Source organism: Salmo salar, chromosome ssa06, assembly GCF_905237065.1.
Source record: "Salmo salar chromosome ssa06, Ssal_v3.1, whole genome shotgun sequence".
Classification (NCBI taxonomy): domain Eukaryota; kingdom Metazoa; phylum Chordata; class Actinopteri; order Salmoniformes; family Salmonidae; genus Salmo; species Salmo salar.
Genome location: NC_059447.1, coordinates 36,538,632 through 36,554,046, shown reverse-complemented (window position 1 = coordinate 36,554,046; position 15,415 = coordinate 36,538,632). Strand labels below are relative to the sequence as shown.

Genomic DNA, 15,415 nt, shown 5'->3' with positions numbered 1-15,415 from the left:
CTTGATCAGCACAATGACAGCTGGCTACGAAAAACTTTTGCCAACTTCTCAGCAACTTTTCCTCCAGACAAAGCTCATTTATCAGTTACGCAATGAGAGCCATGCACAGCGGGCTACCTAATGTACTGAGCCATGGAGAGGAGCAGGAGCTATGAGAGGAGGCATAGAGACAGAGGAGCCATGGCCTGGCCTGTTCTGCACCTGACTGTGATCGCCCCCTAGGGTTGAGGAGGAGAGATACAGGACTGAGGAGGCAGGTGGTCTTCAAAATAAGACAGGATGTAAAGGACTCACTACTACAGTAAAGGACTGACTTGAAAACATATGTCATAGCTACACAGGCATACATTTTAGGTATAATGCAGAAGACGTTTAAAAAATCCTAGTTATCACTACAAAATGGAAACAGTCACATCCAATAAATAAAAATGACTTCTGCACACATTCCTGTACACTCTGCATGTTTTATGATGTCAACATTTGTCAGTAGTATGACCCCCCCCCCAGCTGATCCCTTTCTTCCCAATGACTAGATTCTAAATGATCTCATGTAGATGACCTCAGTCCTGCAGAACAACATGTGTCATCAGGCTCTATTTAGCTGTCTGTGTTTGGCTTTTTGACCAGCTCAGGGCATTGAAAGGAAATCATTAGGATCTAACTGATTCCCTTGGTGGCCATAAGAGCCAGTACCCCAGTGAAGTTTTTCTTAATCAGAACCTGGTGAAGGCAGCTGACTCTCATCCTGTTGTCCGTGTGCCTTTGTTCGAGTAATGAGCTTCGTGTTTACTGTTTACAAAGCCAACTGTGTATGTGTCTTAGTGACAGGCACAAAAATGTACACTCTAGCCTCCCTCAACAGAGAAACATCCATAAAATTATACAGCCCACTGTCCTTAAACACAATCTTCCTTTTCAAAGGGTTGACCTTACCACTAAACTGACAATGCCATGGATGTGAAGAATGATTTTTAAAGTCTGTTTTTTACTATTCACAGTGCCTAGTGAAATACCACCTGATTATAAAACATGGGTGGGGGTGGAAGTGGGGAGACAGAGTAGCCCCTCCCCCTAGGGTTCCTTTCCCGCCCACTGAATTAGCGGCAGATTGTTCCTCCACTGTTGTGTCTGATTGGATAATGGAGGTCGATTAGGTTGGATGATCTTCACAGGGGGTTGTGTATCTGTGTCAGATGACATTTTCTTTTGGAAATGAAGTGAGGGGGGAAGGGAGGGGTGGGATCCTGTTGTTATCCACACACACACACACACACACACACACACACACACACACACACACACACACACACACACACACACACACACACACACACACACACACACACACACACACACACACACACACAGACAGACAGACAGACAGACAGACAGACAGACAGACAGACAGACAGACAGACAGACAGACAGACAGACAGACAGACAGACAGACAGACAGACAGACAGACAGACAGACACAGAGATACAGACACAGACACACAGTTCATCTGTTTCCAAACCACTTGCTCTTGCCCTAGGAACTGGTGCAAGTAACTAATTTACTAATGTCAAGGTGCTCGTGACAAGATGAGCAATGCGGGTGACTCAAAATTGGCATTTCGTATACATTCAATGTTTAAATTGACGGTGGCCCTCGAATGCAGAATTCTAAATAGGCCAGTTTAGGAACTAAATCGCTGACAGATGACAGCAGCAAAGCACATCTGACAGTGATGGAAAACACAAGGTTTCATCCATAATGTATGAGACACATCATCCACAGACCGTCACTATATACCTCACAGCACCATTACTCTTCTCTTCCTCCGGGACCATTGGCTGATTGACCTCATGGGGCTCTGCTGTTTTTCCTTTTATCCCTTCCATTTGTTTAGGGAGAGGGGAGTAATCATTTACTTTGCCTCATGCTGAGAATATTATTGATAGTGATACACTGTCCAGGGGGGAGTGTACGTGTCTGTGTGTGTGTTTGTTGGGAGGCATGTGTCTGTCATTTACCCTGTCTTCACAGATGATGAAGCAGCACCAGTGTACGCTGTTGACTACTGATGAATAGATGGTATGTGCAGGGTTAGGGGGGCGGATGCCTGTGTCACCGTCAGAGGGAGGCATATTCATGATTCAACAATGTTTTCCATCGAAGTGCTGTGTCGTGTGGACAATATTACATTATTAGAATCCTGAGCAGAGCCCTCCGTCGAACAGCTTTTAATGCTCTCTGAACTCATCAGTCAATGTCATCTGTCAAAATGCTAATGTCAATGTGAGTTCTAATACAGACAATTCTATGAATGTAAGAAATGGCTTGCTATTTGATTTCAGTTACCTGGTTTGAAGTCTACTTCCTTATTGTTGACATATTTTCCCTATTAAGACTAAAATACCATGAGCAAAGCCTTTGATGTCCTATATTACACACAAACAAATATTCCATCTGATTCCCCACTCAAACATGCAGACCAAAGATATGATCAACAGGGGTAAAAATCGAGTGAAATTCCATGATGGAGAAAGACATGTGAAGGGTGAAGCTTTGGTGTTGAGAGTGACCCATGTAATGGATGGTAGGATGTGCTGTATACCTTTCGGAAAAGCCACACTGTTCAAGGAAGTCCCTTTAGGAAGACTTATAGTTTCGTTACTCAGTCTTGGCCCATGTGCTCCCCCACACCTACTACAGTCATCGTGTGCATCAAACTTATGAGGCCTCACGGTGTCTACCCTGTTGATTCTAAGCAATCCAGGTCTAAAAAAGAATGATGCAGCGCTATTGTTAAACCAGGCATAGCCAATAAGCTAGGAGTGGGATGAGTGTGACGTGGTGAGAATTATCAGTGAGTCTCAGGAGTCTTAGAGGTGGGTGGGGATTCCCTATTTGACATTTGGAATATGGGCATGCCACACTGAAGGCAAAGTATCCCTATAAGAGGCAATATTTTGTCTTTATTGATATCTGTATTCCACAATCAATGACCATAAAAAGTCTACCACTATAAATCACTCTGAAGTACTAATCTTGTTATATTGCACATACAACTGCTGTAGACACAAAAATAAATGCAGTAATGTTTATTAAAATCAAGCACTTATCTAGTGCTTCTTCCCTGAAGCTCCTCTGAAGGCACTGGTGATGGCTCGAGAGAGGGCCCGAAACACCCTAACCACAAAGGGGCGTTTACGGGATTGGGGATTCTGTGCAGTAGGTGCAGGTATCAGGTCCTCCATGGGTGGGAAGGCGGAAGGAACCTCTGGAACCAAAAGTGTGCAAAGCTGTCATCAAGGCAAAGGGTGGCTACTTTGAAGATTCTCAAATACACATATATTCTGATTTGTTTAACACTTTTTTGGTTACTACATGAATCTATATGTGTTATTCCACTATGTAGAAAATAGTAAAAATAAAGAAAAACCCTTGACTGAGTAGGTGTGTCCAAACTTTTGACTGATACTGTATCTTTGTTCACTCATGCCAAGGTCATAACAAACTGGTCACATGGTGATTAATTACAATTACATAATCAATGCTTATTACTCACTCAGTGACATATCACTGAAACGTTTTGTTGGCAGCGCTTCCAGTTCAGGGTGCTTCTTGGATTGTCCTTTTCTCTTGAACACCTGTTGACAAAATATATCCTGACATTAGAGCCCTCACAATATCTCATAAGCCCACTGGCTGTGGGATAATTAAATCCCAGCCCTAACTTAGAGGCAATTCCCAAACACAAAGCTCCCTACCTTGATCCTGATCTTCGGGATGCTAGGCATTTTGAAAAGGAAACGCCACTTCTTGCTATTCTTTTCACCTCCAGCAGAGCGAGGCATCACATCAGCGTTGCCATCAGATGGGTTAAGGCTCCTCGTGGGGAATTCATCTGGTTGGACTAACCTGGAAACTAATTCTGGGAGAAGTAGAGATGATACATTTGGCACAGTTGAAGTCAGTAAACTTTTCCATCATAAGAAACAATCTATTGAGCACGTTACAAAAGATTCCTCTACAGAGTTAAAATGGCAATTTAACTTACCATCCTCTGACTTCACTGTGGGCTTGGACTCATCAGTCAGGGTGTCCATCACTGTGTTAGTCATTATCTTAGTGACCTGATCCATCGTCTGCCTTACTCCAGTGGAAAAGGACGACACATCTAAGCACTGCCCCAGGAGAGTCCTAACAGAATTTTCGGCAAAGCTGTAGGCGAGCTCAGAGGCATCATTCCTTGACAGCTTTTTTAGGGCTGGCTTTGGCAATGCCGGTTCAGAGAAGCTCCTGTGGCCAGCCATGGATTGAAGTTGCCGGCTTATTGTGATCTCCTGAATGAGACCATGGACCTTTGTGATGAGGTCGTCTGACACACCTTGAATGGTTTCAATGGAGACGAGCCTCTCAAGGTTTTCCTCTGCTGAAGTCTTCTTTGATTCGTCCTTCACCAGCGTTTCCATTATAGTTTGCACTATAATGTTGGTGTCAGACATGGATGTTGGTATCAGGCATGATGGTTGACACACAAGCTTTGCAGGGGAAGAATCCTGGTTCCTCTCATGAGTAGAAAAGTATTTTGTCAAGGATTGCTTAGATAGTGACTCTGGCACATCTACTGTGATCAAGCTGTGGGACGCTGTCCCCTTTATCTCATCTGCAGTCAACTGGTCAAGGCTCTCAAGAAGAGAGTCCAACATGTCAGTTGTCTTCTGTCCAACAGATGAATTATCTGAGGCAGCCACTCTGCACTTGATCACATTTAGGATCTGGCTGAGGGTGGTCTTAGCAGACTTGGTGAAGCTATGCTTAGTGACTGCCACTGTTGAGTCTTGGAGAGCCAAAAGTGGTTGGCAACTTTCACTCAAGAGAGAAAAATCTCCTCTCAAACTGTGATCACTCAACACTGACATGCTCTTGGTGGGTGTCAATGTGAAGGTGTCAAAGTCTTGATTTTCTGTTGATGTGCCACCCCGAGACGCAAGGGATTTAGACCTTTCTATCTTGGCTAAACTGTCTTTTGTCAACAACTTCTCACTCCTGACAGATTGAGGTCGCTCCGGGTCATGAGCAGTGTCAGAGGCCTCAAAGTATCCATGTTTCTCCACAGGCATGGAATCCACCACATCTTTGGTTTTGGAGGCAGGCACTGAGGACATGGAGAAGAAGACCTTCAGCCTATCCCGCACTTGGTAGTAGATGTTGTGAGCCGCATCCAGGAACTTGTCAAAAACTATTTTAGGTATGAGGTGGGACTCTGTATCCATGGTCTCTCTCTCTAGGTCTTCCACAATAATGTTCACAATGTCTGAGGTGGCTGCAAACAGATGTTGTGAATAGGTAGCAGGCATATTCAGCTCCAAATGGTTGGCTTTGCGAGCATAGAAAACAATTGCAGCTCCAAGGATAGCCTCACTCACGATCTGGTTGGCCTTTGTGTAGAACTCCACACTTAGGATACTCCTGATGGAAATATTAGAGGTTCTGCTGCTGCTGACTGCACTTTGTGGCTGTGTGAGCGAGGAAATCTCACCTGAAATGGGGAGGTCCTCCAACTTTGAGATGAGAGCATCCAACTTCTGGCTGAACTCCAAGAACACATTTAATGTCCTCCCTCCAACGGAAGAAGAACAGTCTTCCTTAGAAGCCTCAAACTTCAGAACTGAGGCCACCTGTTTGATTACCTCTTTAGTGCATGTGTTGAGGGTTAGCTGGTTGTCTGAGATATCACTCAGAGACCTGAAGGACATACCAGAGCTGTTAATACTGGTCTTTTGCACAGGAGATACCTCCACACAGGCCTCAGTTAGGAGTGGTCCAGTTGCAGAGAGCTTGGTATTCAGAGGAACATCTTTTTCATTAGTGAGATGGTGTAAACTGAACCACTTATTTAGTTTGTCCAGCGCATTGGTGTACAGGTTTTGTGAACTTGTATGTACTTCAACCCAGAACTTTTTGCGACCAGATTTTGTGGCTGCTGAGACCTTATTTGCCTCAAATGCCTCATGCAAGTCTCCTAATACGCCATCAAAAAGATCAACCGATGCCGCTGCAATACTTTCAGGGGAAATATGGGCAGATAAGATTTCCTCTAATCTATTAGTGTCGGTCGAAGGGGTTTTGTTCAGATTGGCAAATGTCACATCTGCCTCCTTAAGGCCCTGAATGATATGAGAAACATCTATATCCTCAAGACTCTGTGACAGAGAAGATACCAGGTCTCTGGCAGCAAGGTTACCCTGGGAGCCGGCCTCTGTGGCTGGGTTGAGACTCATCTCAATCTCAAGCTCAGTTTTAATTGCTTGGCAGGCAGTTGCTACAGCAACCGCTGAGTGAGAGCACAAGAACTTCAAGTCAGAGTCTGAGATGGACAAAGATGGTGAGTCGTGAGTCATGGACATGGCCTCCAGACTGCTCTCGGACGCAAAGGACTGGAGTTTTACAGAGACTTGTCTGACCATCTCCCCAGCAACACCGCTGATGTCTATTGATGAGCTGGAGCCGGTGCACTGTGGCCTTAAATGTGTTTGGCTGTCCGAAAGTCCAAGATTATAAAAAACATCACCAAACACAACATCCACAACATCAGTCGACAACGCTGTAATTCTGTTGCTAGACAGGAACTTAGCTGGATGCACGTCATCTGAGGTGAGAGTCCAATCACAAAGGGATTCTTTGGATGAGCACTTGGACAGGCTCTGGATTGTTGGAGTTGCTGATATGCAGCTTTCATTGGTAGACTCGCCATAGAGTTGTGACATTTTAATTTGAACGGCTTTCACGATCTTGCCCTTGGAGATATTCATCAAGTGGTCACTGATGGACTGCCTGGAGGACTGTCTACTTGCAGATCTTTGAACTACCATGCTTTGAATTTCAGCAGAAACTGCAGTAAGGAAGTAACTCAAAGGGGTGGTCCGTTCCTGCTCAGTTCTTCCGTTGTCTTTAGTCCTGAGGATACTATTGATGACGGTGACTATTACCTGTCCAGCCAGAGGACCCAATATGGCTTCCATCTCCCCCGCTAATTCAAGTGGAGACTTGTTGGACTGGCGACTGCTGGACTTGCAGCCGTGCGCAATATGCTCCATTGCGTGGGCATACATTGATGCAGTTGCCATGCTCAGCATTTCTTGAGCAAACTGAATGCTTGCTGAGTTGCTGCCATGACCTTCAGTTCCCTGACTACAACCCACATTTAGCATTAGCTGAGCTAGCCTGGAGTTGATGACTTTCATCACCATCTCCACAATTTCCATTACCAATCTGGTGTCTGTGGAGACGATGATGGGCATGAGCTTCCTCTGCCTACTCCGGCTGGATGGCAGTACAATCTCACTTAGCGACCTGCATGCTCCACTGTGGACCATTTGATTGAAAATACAGCTCTGAGACAGGCCAAACACAGACCTGAGTGGCTCTGAGCAGGGTCTGTCCCTCATCTCTCTATTGCCCCCCTCAGGTGTTGAGCGATATGTGACCTCTCCAGGGATCAAGTCTTTATCATCCTCTTCACTCAGCAAAGAGGTCATGGACCTAGAGAATGCACACAACAGAGACATAGTAACAAAAATGTCCATAGCGTTTTGGACTCAACCTCATTATTATTACTAATCAAAAGAAGTAAACCAATAAACATTTTAGAGATTTTGTGTTCCATCTAAGCAGTATCTCTCATTACGTGGGGCTGGTTACTGGTACACATGGTGGGGGATACGGGAATAATGTGTGAGGGTAGAACTTCTTGGAGGGAAGTGGATAGTGGTGCTTACCTGTGACTGGAGGGGAAAGGTGTGGGTGTCGGTGTGCTCCAGGAAGTTTTAGAACTGGTGTTCCTGCTGGGGCCTTGAGTACAACTTAATCTCACAGTGCGGGAGAGAGAAGTTACTGCCTCCTCACTTCCTGATCCAGGAGAGCCTGGCAACTCAGTCAGCTCTATCTGCATGGTGAGGTCAAGGGCGGGAACCACAACTGTCGATTTGATCTTCTTCACCCATGTGACAATGTCCATGCACTTGGCAGTAAACTCATCTCTAGTTAACTGCAATGAACATATAGAGAAGTTAGACACTGTATCGATATAATGACTTAGAGCCATGTGATGACTCACCATTTCACTAACCAAGCAGACAGGAACTGACTTTAACTCACCTTGGCACGCATATTCTCACTCAACAGATTCCAGTGGCTGAAAAGTAAATAAAAGATAACCTTTCTAATGGGGAACATATCTAGGAAGCCCAGTTGATCTGGGCATCTAAAAGATGTATAATACAATCAAACAATCAAGGGGAGAATAGGAAATCCACAGAGCAACATACTTGTCAGTCATGTCCTGCACAAAGGTGGAGAGGTCTGGGGAGCTTCTTTGCAGCCTGACAAGGCTGTTCTGGGACGTTGCAGCCTGGGGGGCCGTGGGCATGGTGGTGAAGGTCACATCAGTATCCTGGTGACGACAGGAAGTACAGTTAGGCTGGAATTCAATCAACTCTAGTACTCTCTCCTCCCAAACACACACACACAATGCAACTAGTAGATTAGATTGAGAGATGACTACAGTCCTCACCTCCAGTTTCAGGTCTCCAGAGTTGAGTAGAGAAGTCTGGTGTGGCTCCTGTACATGGGATGGGCCGGGTGTCTCTAGATCAGCCTGCATCCCACTCTCTATTTCAGCCTCGAGTGACTGGGTTGGTTCAGCTGACTTCAGATCAGCCTCCTGCATCTCTGCCTCCGGTTCAGCCGCTATTGACTGAGTTGGGCTGGCTATTTCTTGATCAGCAAAGAACTGGGCCAGGCTCCCAGTATCAGGCTGATCTTTTTCATATCTGTGCAGAGGAAAATAATCTCTCTATGATCACTGGGACCTAGCCATAATGTATAGACATTTGACCTATGTGTGAATGGATAATTTGTGTAAATTACTTACCTGACTTCATCCTGCATGTCATCAGCATTATTGATAGGGTCCTCAAGAGGCTGTGAGTCTAATATATATGAGGGTGAGGTCATCACTTTTGACCTCTGAAAGACATCAGAAAGTCATGTACATGCCTCACCTTTAGCCATCTCGTTGGTCACATCTTATCTATAGTGAAGGTGACCTATTGCAACTCTTTCACCAGAGAGGAAGAGGCAAAGCGAGGGTTTACTCCACCCAAAATTTGATCACAAAAATAAGACCACGAAGTGAAGAATATTTGTATCAAATTCAGTCAACAAAAAATGTAATCTCTAACTTGCTGAGTGATGCTTATTTGATCGAATAGAAGTTTTGGAATGGTTAGGTTGTTCGGAATGCACTGATATAAGCGGACACTCGTGGCATTTCAGCAACTTTTGAAAATAATCTACTTTATATTGGAGTTGTGCCTGTTGTTCACACATGCATCTGGCCTGTCTTTGGCTAGAATGGTCGTACCTGATCTCACCCCCTCCCGCCTGCCATCCAGGACATGCATTTCCATTGTTATAGAGGCCACTCGACTATCTTGTCAATATAATTGGTCATCTTTGCTTGCACCCAACCTAAGGGTCATAGCCTTTGACCCCCTGAAGTCATTAGAAAGAAGGCCTACATGCTTCATCTAGCCTATCTTTACAGTAGCCTATGACTGGTCTATTACTTAAATGTTTTGGTCAATGACAGCCTATAGGCTACATTTTAACCCACATAAATTAATACAATTGGATGTTATTCTGCTGTAAAATCTGTACAATGCTTCTTCTCATTTACAATAACTACAGTATTGAATATAAAGTAACATACCTCAGACACTTTACTCTCCGTGTCTTTTCCTTGTAAAATAAGTGAATGCGCATCTAATGATTAACACTAGGTCGTCCAGTCAACAACGAAGATAAGAATGAGCCAACCAGTTTTTCTGTACAGTTTTAAACCTCATCAATTATGACGTAACAATGTTATGAGTATTTTACGCACTGGTAAACGCACCCCTGATTCAGGCCTACTCATTGAAAGTACTGAATCTTAATGGAAGTTCTGGGGGTTGTAAGGCCCATGTTTTGGGCTTTTGCCGCAAATGTTGAGTGCGATGCAAAACAACATAAAAGGTGATACACTAAATTACATACCATAATGTCGCAGTTGAGCTGGAACTATCGTCCTATAAGATCATGAGAGTTTTTGAATAAGATCGCAGGTACACTAGTATCTGTGCGTTAGAGGTATCGTCGTCATCTCTAACGCACGGGTACTGGGGCAGGTATAGTTACATCCCTGCTCTGATTGCTCATGTGCTTCAACCAGATATAAGGAGAACAGTCCAGTAAACTATAACTGCACAATCAATACCTATTACTGACCATCTATATTCATCCTAAAATCTAAAGTCATACCCAATCATTAACATCGGTTCAATCAACTCTGCCCAGCCTATATACAGGACTTCAATAAATAAGTGTGGTACATAAAAAATAAAAAATAAAGAACATATTGCCCTCTTGTGGTTAGTAAAGGTAATGAAGTAATCCCAGTCTTCAAAAGTTTCTGACACCAAACTCTCGCGAGGCTCGGTCCAGAAGTACCGCTATGAAATGAACACAATGGACTGTCTGTTTTGATGGTTTAATGGATCTTTGAGGTTATTGACCGGGTTTTTAATCCATAACAGACAGTGGATAGTAAATCAAAAAATGTATTCGAATACTGGACTTTGTTTCAAAGCATTGTTCCAAAATAATTTAGCAAATACAACCTGATCATATAATCTGTATCAGGAGGAAAAGAGGAATGTTTGTTTAGTGGATTCCCAGCTACAAACCTGCTTAACAACATGCACTATATATAAAAAAGTATGCGGACACACCTTGAAATTAGTGGATTCAGCTATTTCAGGCACACACGTTGGTGACGGGTGTCTAAGGACACAGCCATGCAATCTCCATAAACAAACATTGGCAGTAGAATGGCCTTACTGAAGAGCTCAGTGACTTTCATTGTGGCACCGTCACAAGATACCACCTTTCCAACAGGTTAGTTCGTCAAATTTCTGCCATGCTAGAGCTGCCCCCGTCAACTGTAAGCGCTGTTATTGTGAAGTGGAATCGTCTAGGAGCAACAATGGCTCAGCTGCGAAGTGGTAGGCCATACAAGCTCAAGGAACGGGACCCTTGAGTGCTGAAGCATGTAGAGCGTAAAAATTGTCTGTCCTTGGTTGTAACAATAACTACCGAGTTCCAAACTGCCTCTGGAATCAATGTCAGCACAAAAACTGTTTCGTCGGGAGCTTCATGAAATGGGTTTCATGGGCGAGCAGCCGCATACAAGCCTAAGATCACAATGCGCAATGCCAAGCGTCGGCTGGAGTGGTGTAAAGCTCGCCGCCATTGGCGTAATGAATCACGCTTCACCATCTGGCAGTCCGACGGACGAGTCAGGATTTGGCAGATGCTAAGAGAACGCTACCTGCCTGAATGCATAGTGCCAACTGTAAAGTTAGGTGGAAGAGGAATAATGGTCTGGAACTGTTTTTCATGGTTTGGTCTAGGCCCATTAGTTCCAGTGAAGGGAAATCTTAACGCTACAGCTTACAATGACATTCTAGACGATTCTGTGCTTCCAACTTTGTGGCAACAGTTTAGGGAATGCCCTTTCCTGTTTCAGCATGACAATGCCCCTGTGCACAAAGCGAGGACCATACAGAAATGGTTTGTCGAGATCGGTGATGAAGAACTTGACTGGCCTGCACAGAGCCATGACCTCAACCCCATCGAACACCTTTGGGATGAATTGGAACGCCGACTGCAAGCCAGGCCTAATCGCCCAACATCAGTGCCCAACCTCACTAATGCTCTTGTGGCTGAATGGAAGCAAGTCCATACAGCAATGTTCCAACATCTAGTGGAAAGTGTTCCCAGAAGAGTGGAGGCTGTTATATCAGCAAAGGGGGACCAACTCCATATTAATGCCCATGATTTTGGAATGAGATGTTCGACGAGCAGGTGTCCACATACTTTTGATCATGTAGTGTACATTAGGCCTACATGTCACAAAGTATATGGCATACTGAAGGAGGCATACTTTCAGTGCCAGTTCTGTTTTGAAACCTTGTACGCCTACGCATGATGTTCATTTTGCAATCAACTACTTTGAAAAATCATGGAGAAAAATTCAAGATATTCACAAAACATTAAGAGTCTGATCATGTGTACTATGACACATTTGATGTTAAATATTACCTCCTTTGATAATGAGAATTTGTGTTGTTCATTTCAGCAGACAGTTCAGAAGTCTCACTCTCAGTGTAGGGGAGATGTATGTTGTGAAGAAGAAACATAAGATTCCAGAATGGTTGAGGAGGAATGACATCAACTGTGAATCGGTATGTGGATCAAATTGTCAGATACCACTGGATTTCTCCTCCTCTCATGGCAGCAAAATGAACCGAATGAAATGTATTCAACTTAACAGTGTGAAACTGAATTAAAAGTAGATAGTCACATGAGTAAGAGAGGTTTCCAAGTGTAAAGAACACAACCTTCATGATTGTTTGGAGTTCTTTGTTAATTATCTTTTCATATTGAAACAATTAGGACGTGTCACACATAGCACTGCTAGGTTCAGGAAGTGGACAAAGGGCTGCAGTGGCCATGCTCGGGTGTCTTCATCAGATGGGCATGGATGACCTGCTGGACTGCCTCCTGTATGTGTGTGTGGTGTCTGGGTCCACCTGGTAAGCACAGACAGATACCGTGTATTATTGTATAGTAAATATATCAATTAGAACACAAGTAAAGAGCAAGTAGGTTCATGGAAAGAAATATGTATTTAGCAGTAAGGAAAATGCATTGATTTTGATAGCACGTAATAACCCAAGATTCTCATTGTGTATTGCACTTACACACACACACACACACACACACACACACACACACACACACACACACACACACACAGGAGCATGTCTTCCCTGTACAAAGAAGCTGCCTGGCGTCCAGACAAAATGATTGAGACCATAAAGGGACCCAGTGTGGGCTTTGGAGAGGTCCAGGGTTGGTTAACCGACAGAGTGGAGGTGGAGGGCTTTCTCTCTCACAGACGTCTGGGGTATCTTCACAGCAGCCGGGGTCATGAAAGAGGTCAGCACCATAGACAAGCAGTAAAATCACATTACAAAAACATAAAAATACACCTTATGGAACAGCGGGGACTGTGAAGAGACACGCACAGGCACAGACACACTCATACACACACACACATGATAACGTACGCACTATATACACACGTACACATGGATTTTGGTTTGTAGATATGTGGTAGTAGAGTAGTGGCCTGAGGGCACACACTTAATGGGTTGTGAAATGGACCTATGGAAGGTACTGTACTTAGTGCAAGTTGACACATGACAGTCATAAACTACTTGATTAATTTAATTGCTTTTTGTGACAGAAAATATACACTGAGTGTACAAAACATTAGGAACATTGAGTTCCACCCCCTTTTGCCCTCAGAGCAGCCTCAGTTTGTCTGGGCATGGACTCTACAAGGTGTCGAAAGCATTCCAAAGGGATGCTGGCCCATGTTGACTCTAAAGCGTCCCACAGTTGTGTCAAGGCTAGATGTCCTTTGGGTGGTGGACCATTCTTGATACACACAGGAAACTGTTGAGCATGAACAATCCAGCAGTATTGCAGTTCTTGACACACTCAACCTGGTGCTCCTGGCACCTACTACCCCATTAAAAGGCACTTCAGTCTTTTATCTTGCCCATTCACCCTCTGAATGGCACACATACACAATCCATGTCTTAATTGTCTGAAGGCTATAAACTCCTTCTTTACTGTCTCCTCCCTTTCATCTACACTGATTGAAGTTGATTTAACAAGTCACATCAATTTAGGGAACATAGCTTTTCCCCTGGATTCACCTGGTCAGTCTATGTCATGGAAAGAGCAGGTATTCCTAATGTTTTGTTCACTCAGTGTATATCTACTGTATGTCTACTGTACAGAGGTCTACCATGTAAGTAAGTGTATGTTCCTTCACTCTTACTAATAGGGTCATTGTTTGAGATGACTCAAGGGGGTCTTCATGGACACCCCCCTGTCTAGGGAGCAGTTGTGAGTTTGGAGAAATGGTTAAGAAGAAAATAAGTCACAACTATGATTGTTTGTGATGCTGCTGATGATGACAATGATGATAAGACACATTTTACACTGGAGCCAGAGAGCTTGAAAACAAACTGGTGAAGTGTTTGGAGATGTGGTGTTCAGTGCAGAGGACATATTTGAGGCAAATCTACCCTTAATTTCCCACTTTGAAATCTCCTTTGATGTATAATACTATAGTTCTATCCAACTGTGACACCCCCGGCCTAGATGGTTCTGCCACATTCAAAGTCTGCGTCCGAAATGGCACCGTATTCCCTATGTAGTGCACTACTTCTGAACAGAGCCCCTGGTCTTTCTCTAAAGTAAAGCACTATATAGGGAATAGGGTGCCATTTGGGACGCACACTAATACCCTCTTTACCCACAGATTGTGATGCACTCCAGGGACTATTAAAAAAAAGATGGCAAATCCTTTCCCCAAAATAGACGACAGTGTGACAAAGGGAAAAAAAACATCCAAAGGACTGCTACGTGTTTGAGGGGCAACCGAGTGACCCCACCATCATACACATGCCCCTCCTCAATATGCAGAATTGGAAAGGTATTTAATCTCATTCTATGCTTTCCTTCTCTTTGTGTATTCTTGGTTGCTTGATGTGTCTGATCCTGATGTTTCTTATCATGTCTCTAGGTGAGGAGGAAATAAAGAAGGAGATGGTTGAGTACTCCACATTCGTACTGTCTTACATTGTAGGGAAGATGTATCACCTTCTAGAAAAGGCATCTGCAAACATGAGAAACAGTAAGGGGAAAATCCTCAGGGAGATTGAGAAGGTTATCAAGCGCAGGAAACAAAATAAGTGAATTTCATATGTTACAATGAAATGGCTACTGAATTACTAGCCTGCAGTTAGAATATTAGTATTGACATTAGTGGCAACATGAACAACGTGTGTTCTCATAGGAACCCATAGTTGCCAGTGGCCCCAAACTCCAGTCTGTTATACAGCATAGGCCTACCCCTTATTCCAACACCTGATCCAGGGGAAAGCTGACTACCAGTTATAGGGTCCCAACAATAATTGTTTTATCAACTCAATTATATCCAAGCCCTATACGTGTTGCAGTGGGACTATGTACTAGAAGTCGACCGATTAATCGAAATGGGCGATTAATTAGGGCCGATTTCAAGTTTTCGGTAATCTGCATTTTTCAATGCCGATTATGGCCGGTTACATTGCACTCCACGAGGAGACTGCGTGGCAGGCTGACCACCTGTTACACGAGTGCAGCAAGGAGCCAAGGTAAATTGCTAGCTAGCATTAAACTTATCTTATAAAAAACAAT

At 43.9% G+C, this 15,415-nt stretch overlaps 1 protein-coding gene across 1 annotated transcript; it reads right to left on the bottom strand.

Annotated features, from left to right (window-relative positions):
- Positions 1-3,082: 3,082 nt before the first annotated feature.
- LOC106607189 (uncharacterized) lies at positions 3,083-9,750 on the bottom strand. Its single transcript, XM_014203885.2, has 9 exons — positions 8,925-9,750; positions 8,565-8,823; positions 8,320-8,444; positions 8,150-8,186; positions 7,771-8,039; positions 4,047-7,534; positions 3,757-3,920; positions 3,555-3,636; positions 3,083-3,266 (listed from the first exon to the last, which is right to left on the bottom strand). The coding sequence occupies exons 1-9, from the start codon at positions 9,005-9,007 to the stop codon at positions 3,109-3,111; spliced, it is 4,665 nt and encodes a 1,554-aa protein (XP_014059360.2). The 5' UTR covers positions 9,008-9,750; the 3' UTR covers positions 3,083-3,108.
- Positions 9,751-15,415: the final 5,665 nt, after the last annotated feature.

Coding starts and splice junctions, on each gene's coding strand:
- LOC106607189 (XM_014203885.2), bottom strand. CDS start 9,007: ATGACCTCACCCTCATATATATTAGACTCACAGCCTCTTGAGGACCCT. Junction 8,824..8,924: donor GACATGCAGGATGAAGTCAG/GTAAGTAATTTA, acceptor TCCTCTGCACAG/ATATGAAAAAGATCAGCCTG. Junction 3,921..4,046: donor CACAGTGAAGTCAGAGGATG/GTAAGTTAAATT, acceptor TACTTCTCCCAG/AATTAGTTTCCAGGTTAGTC.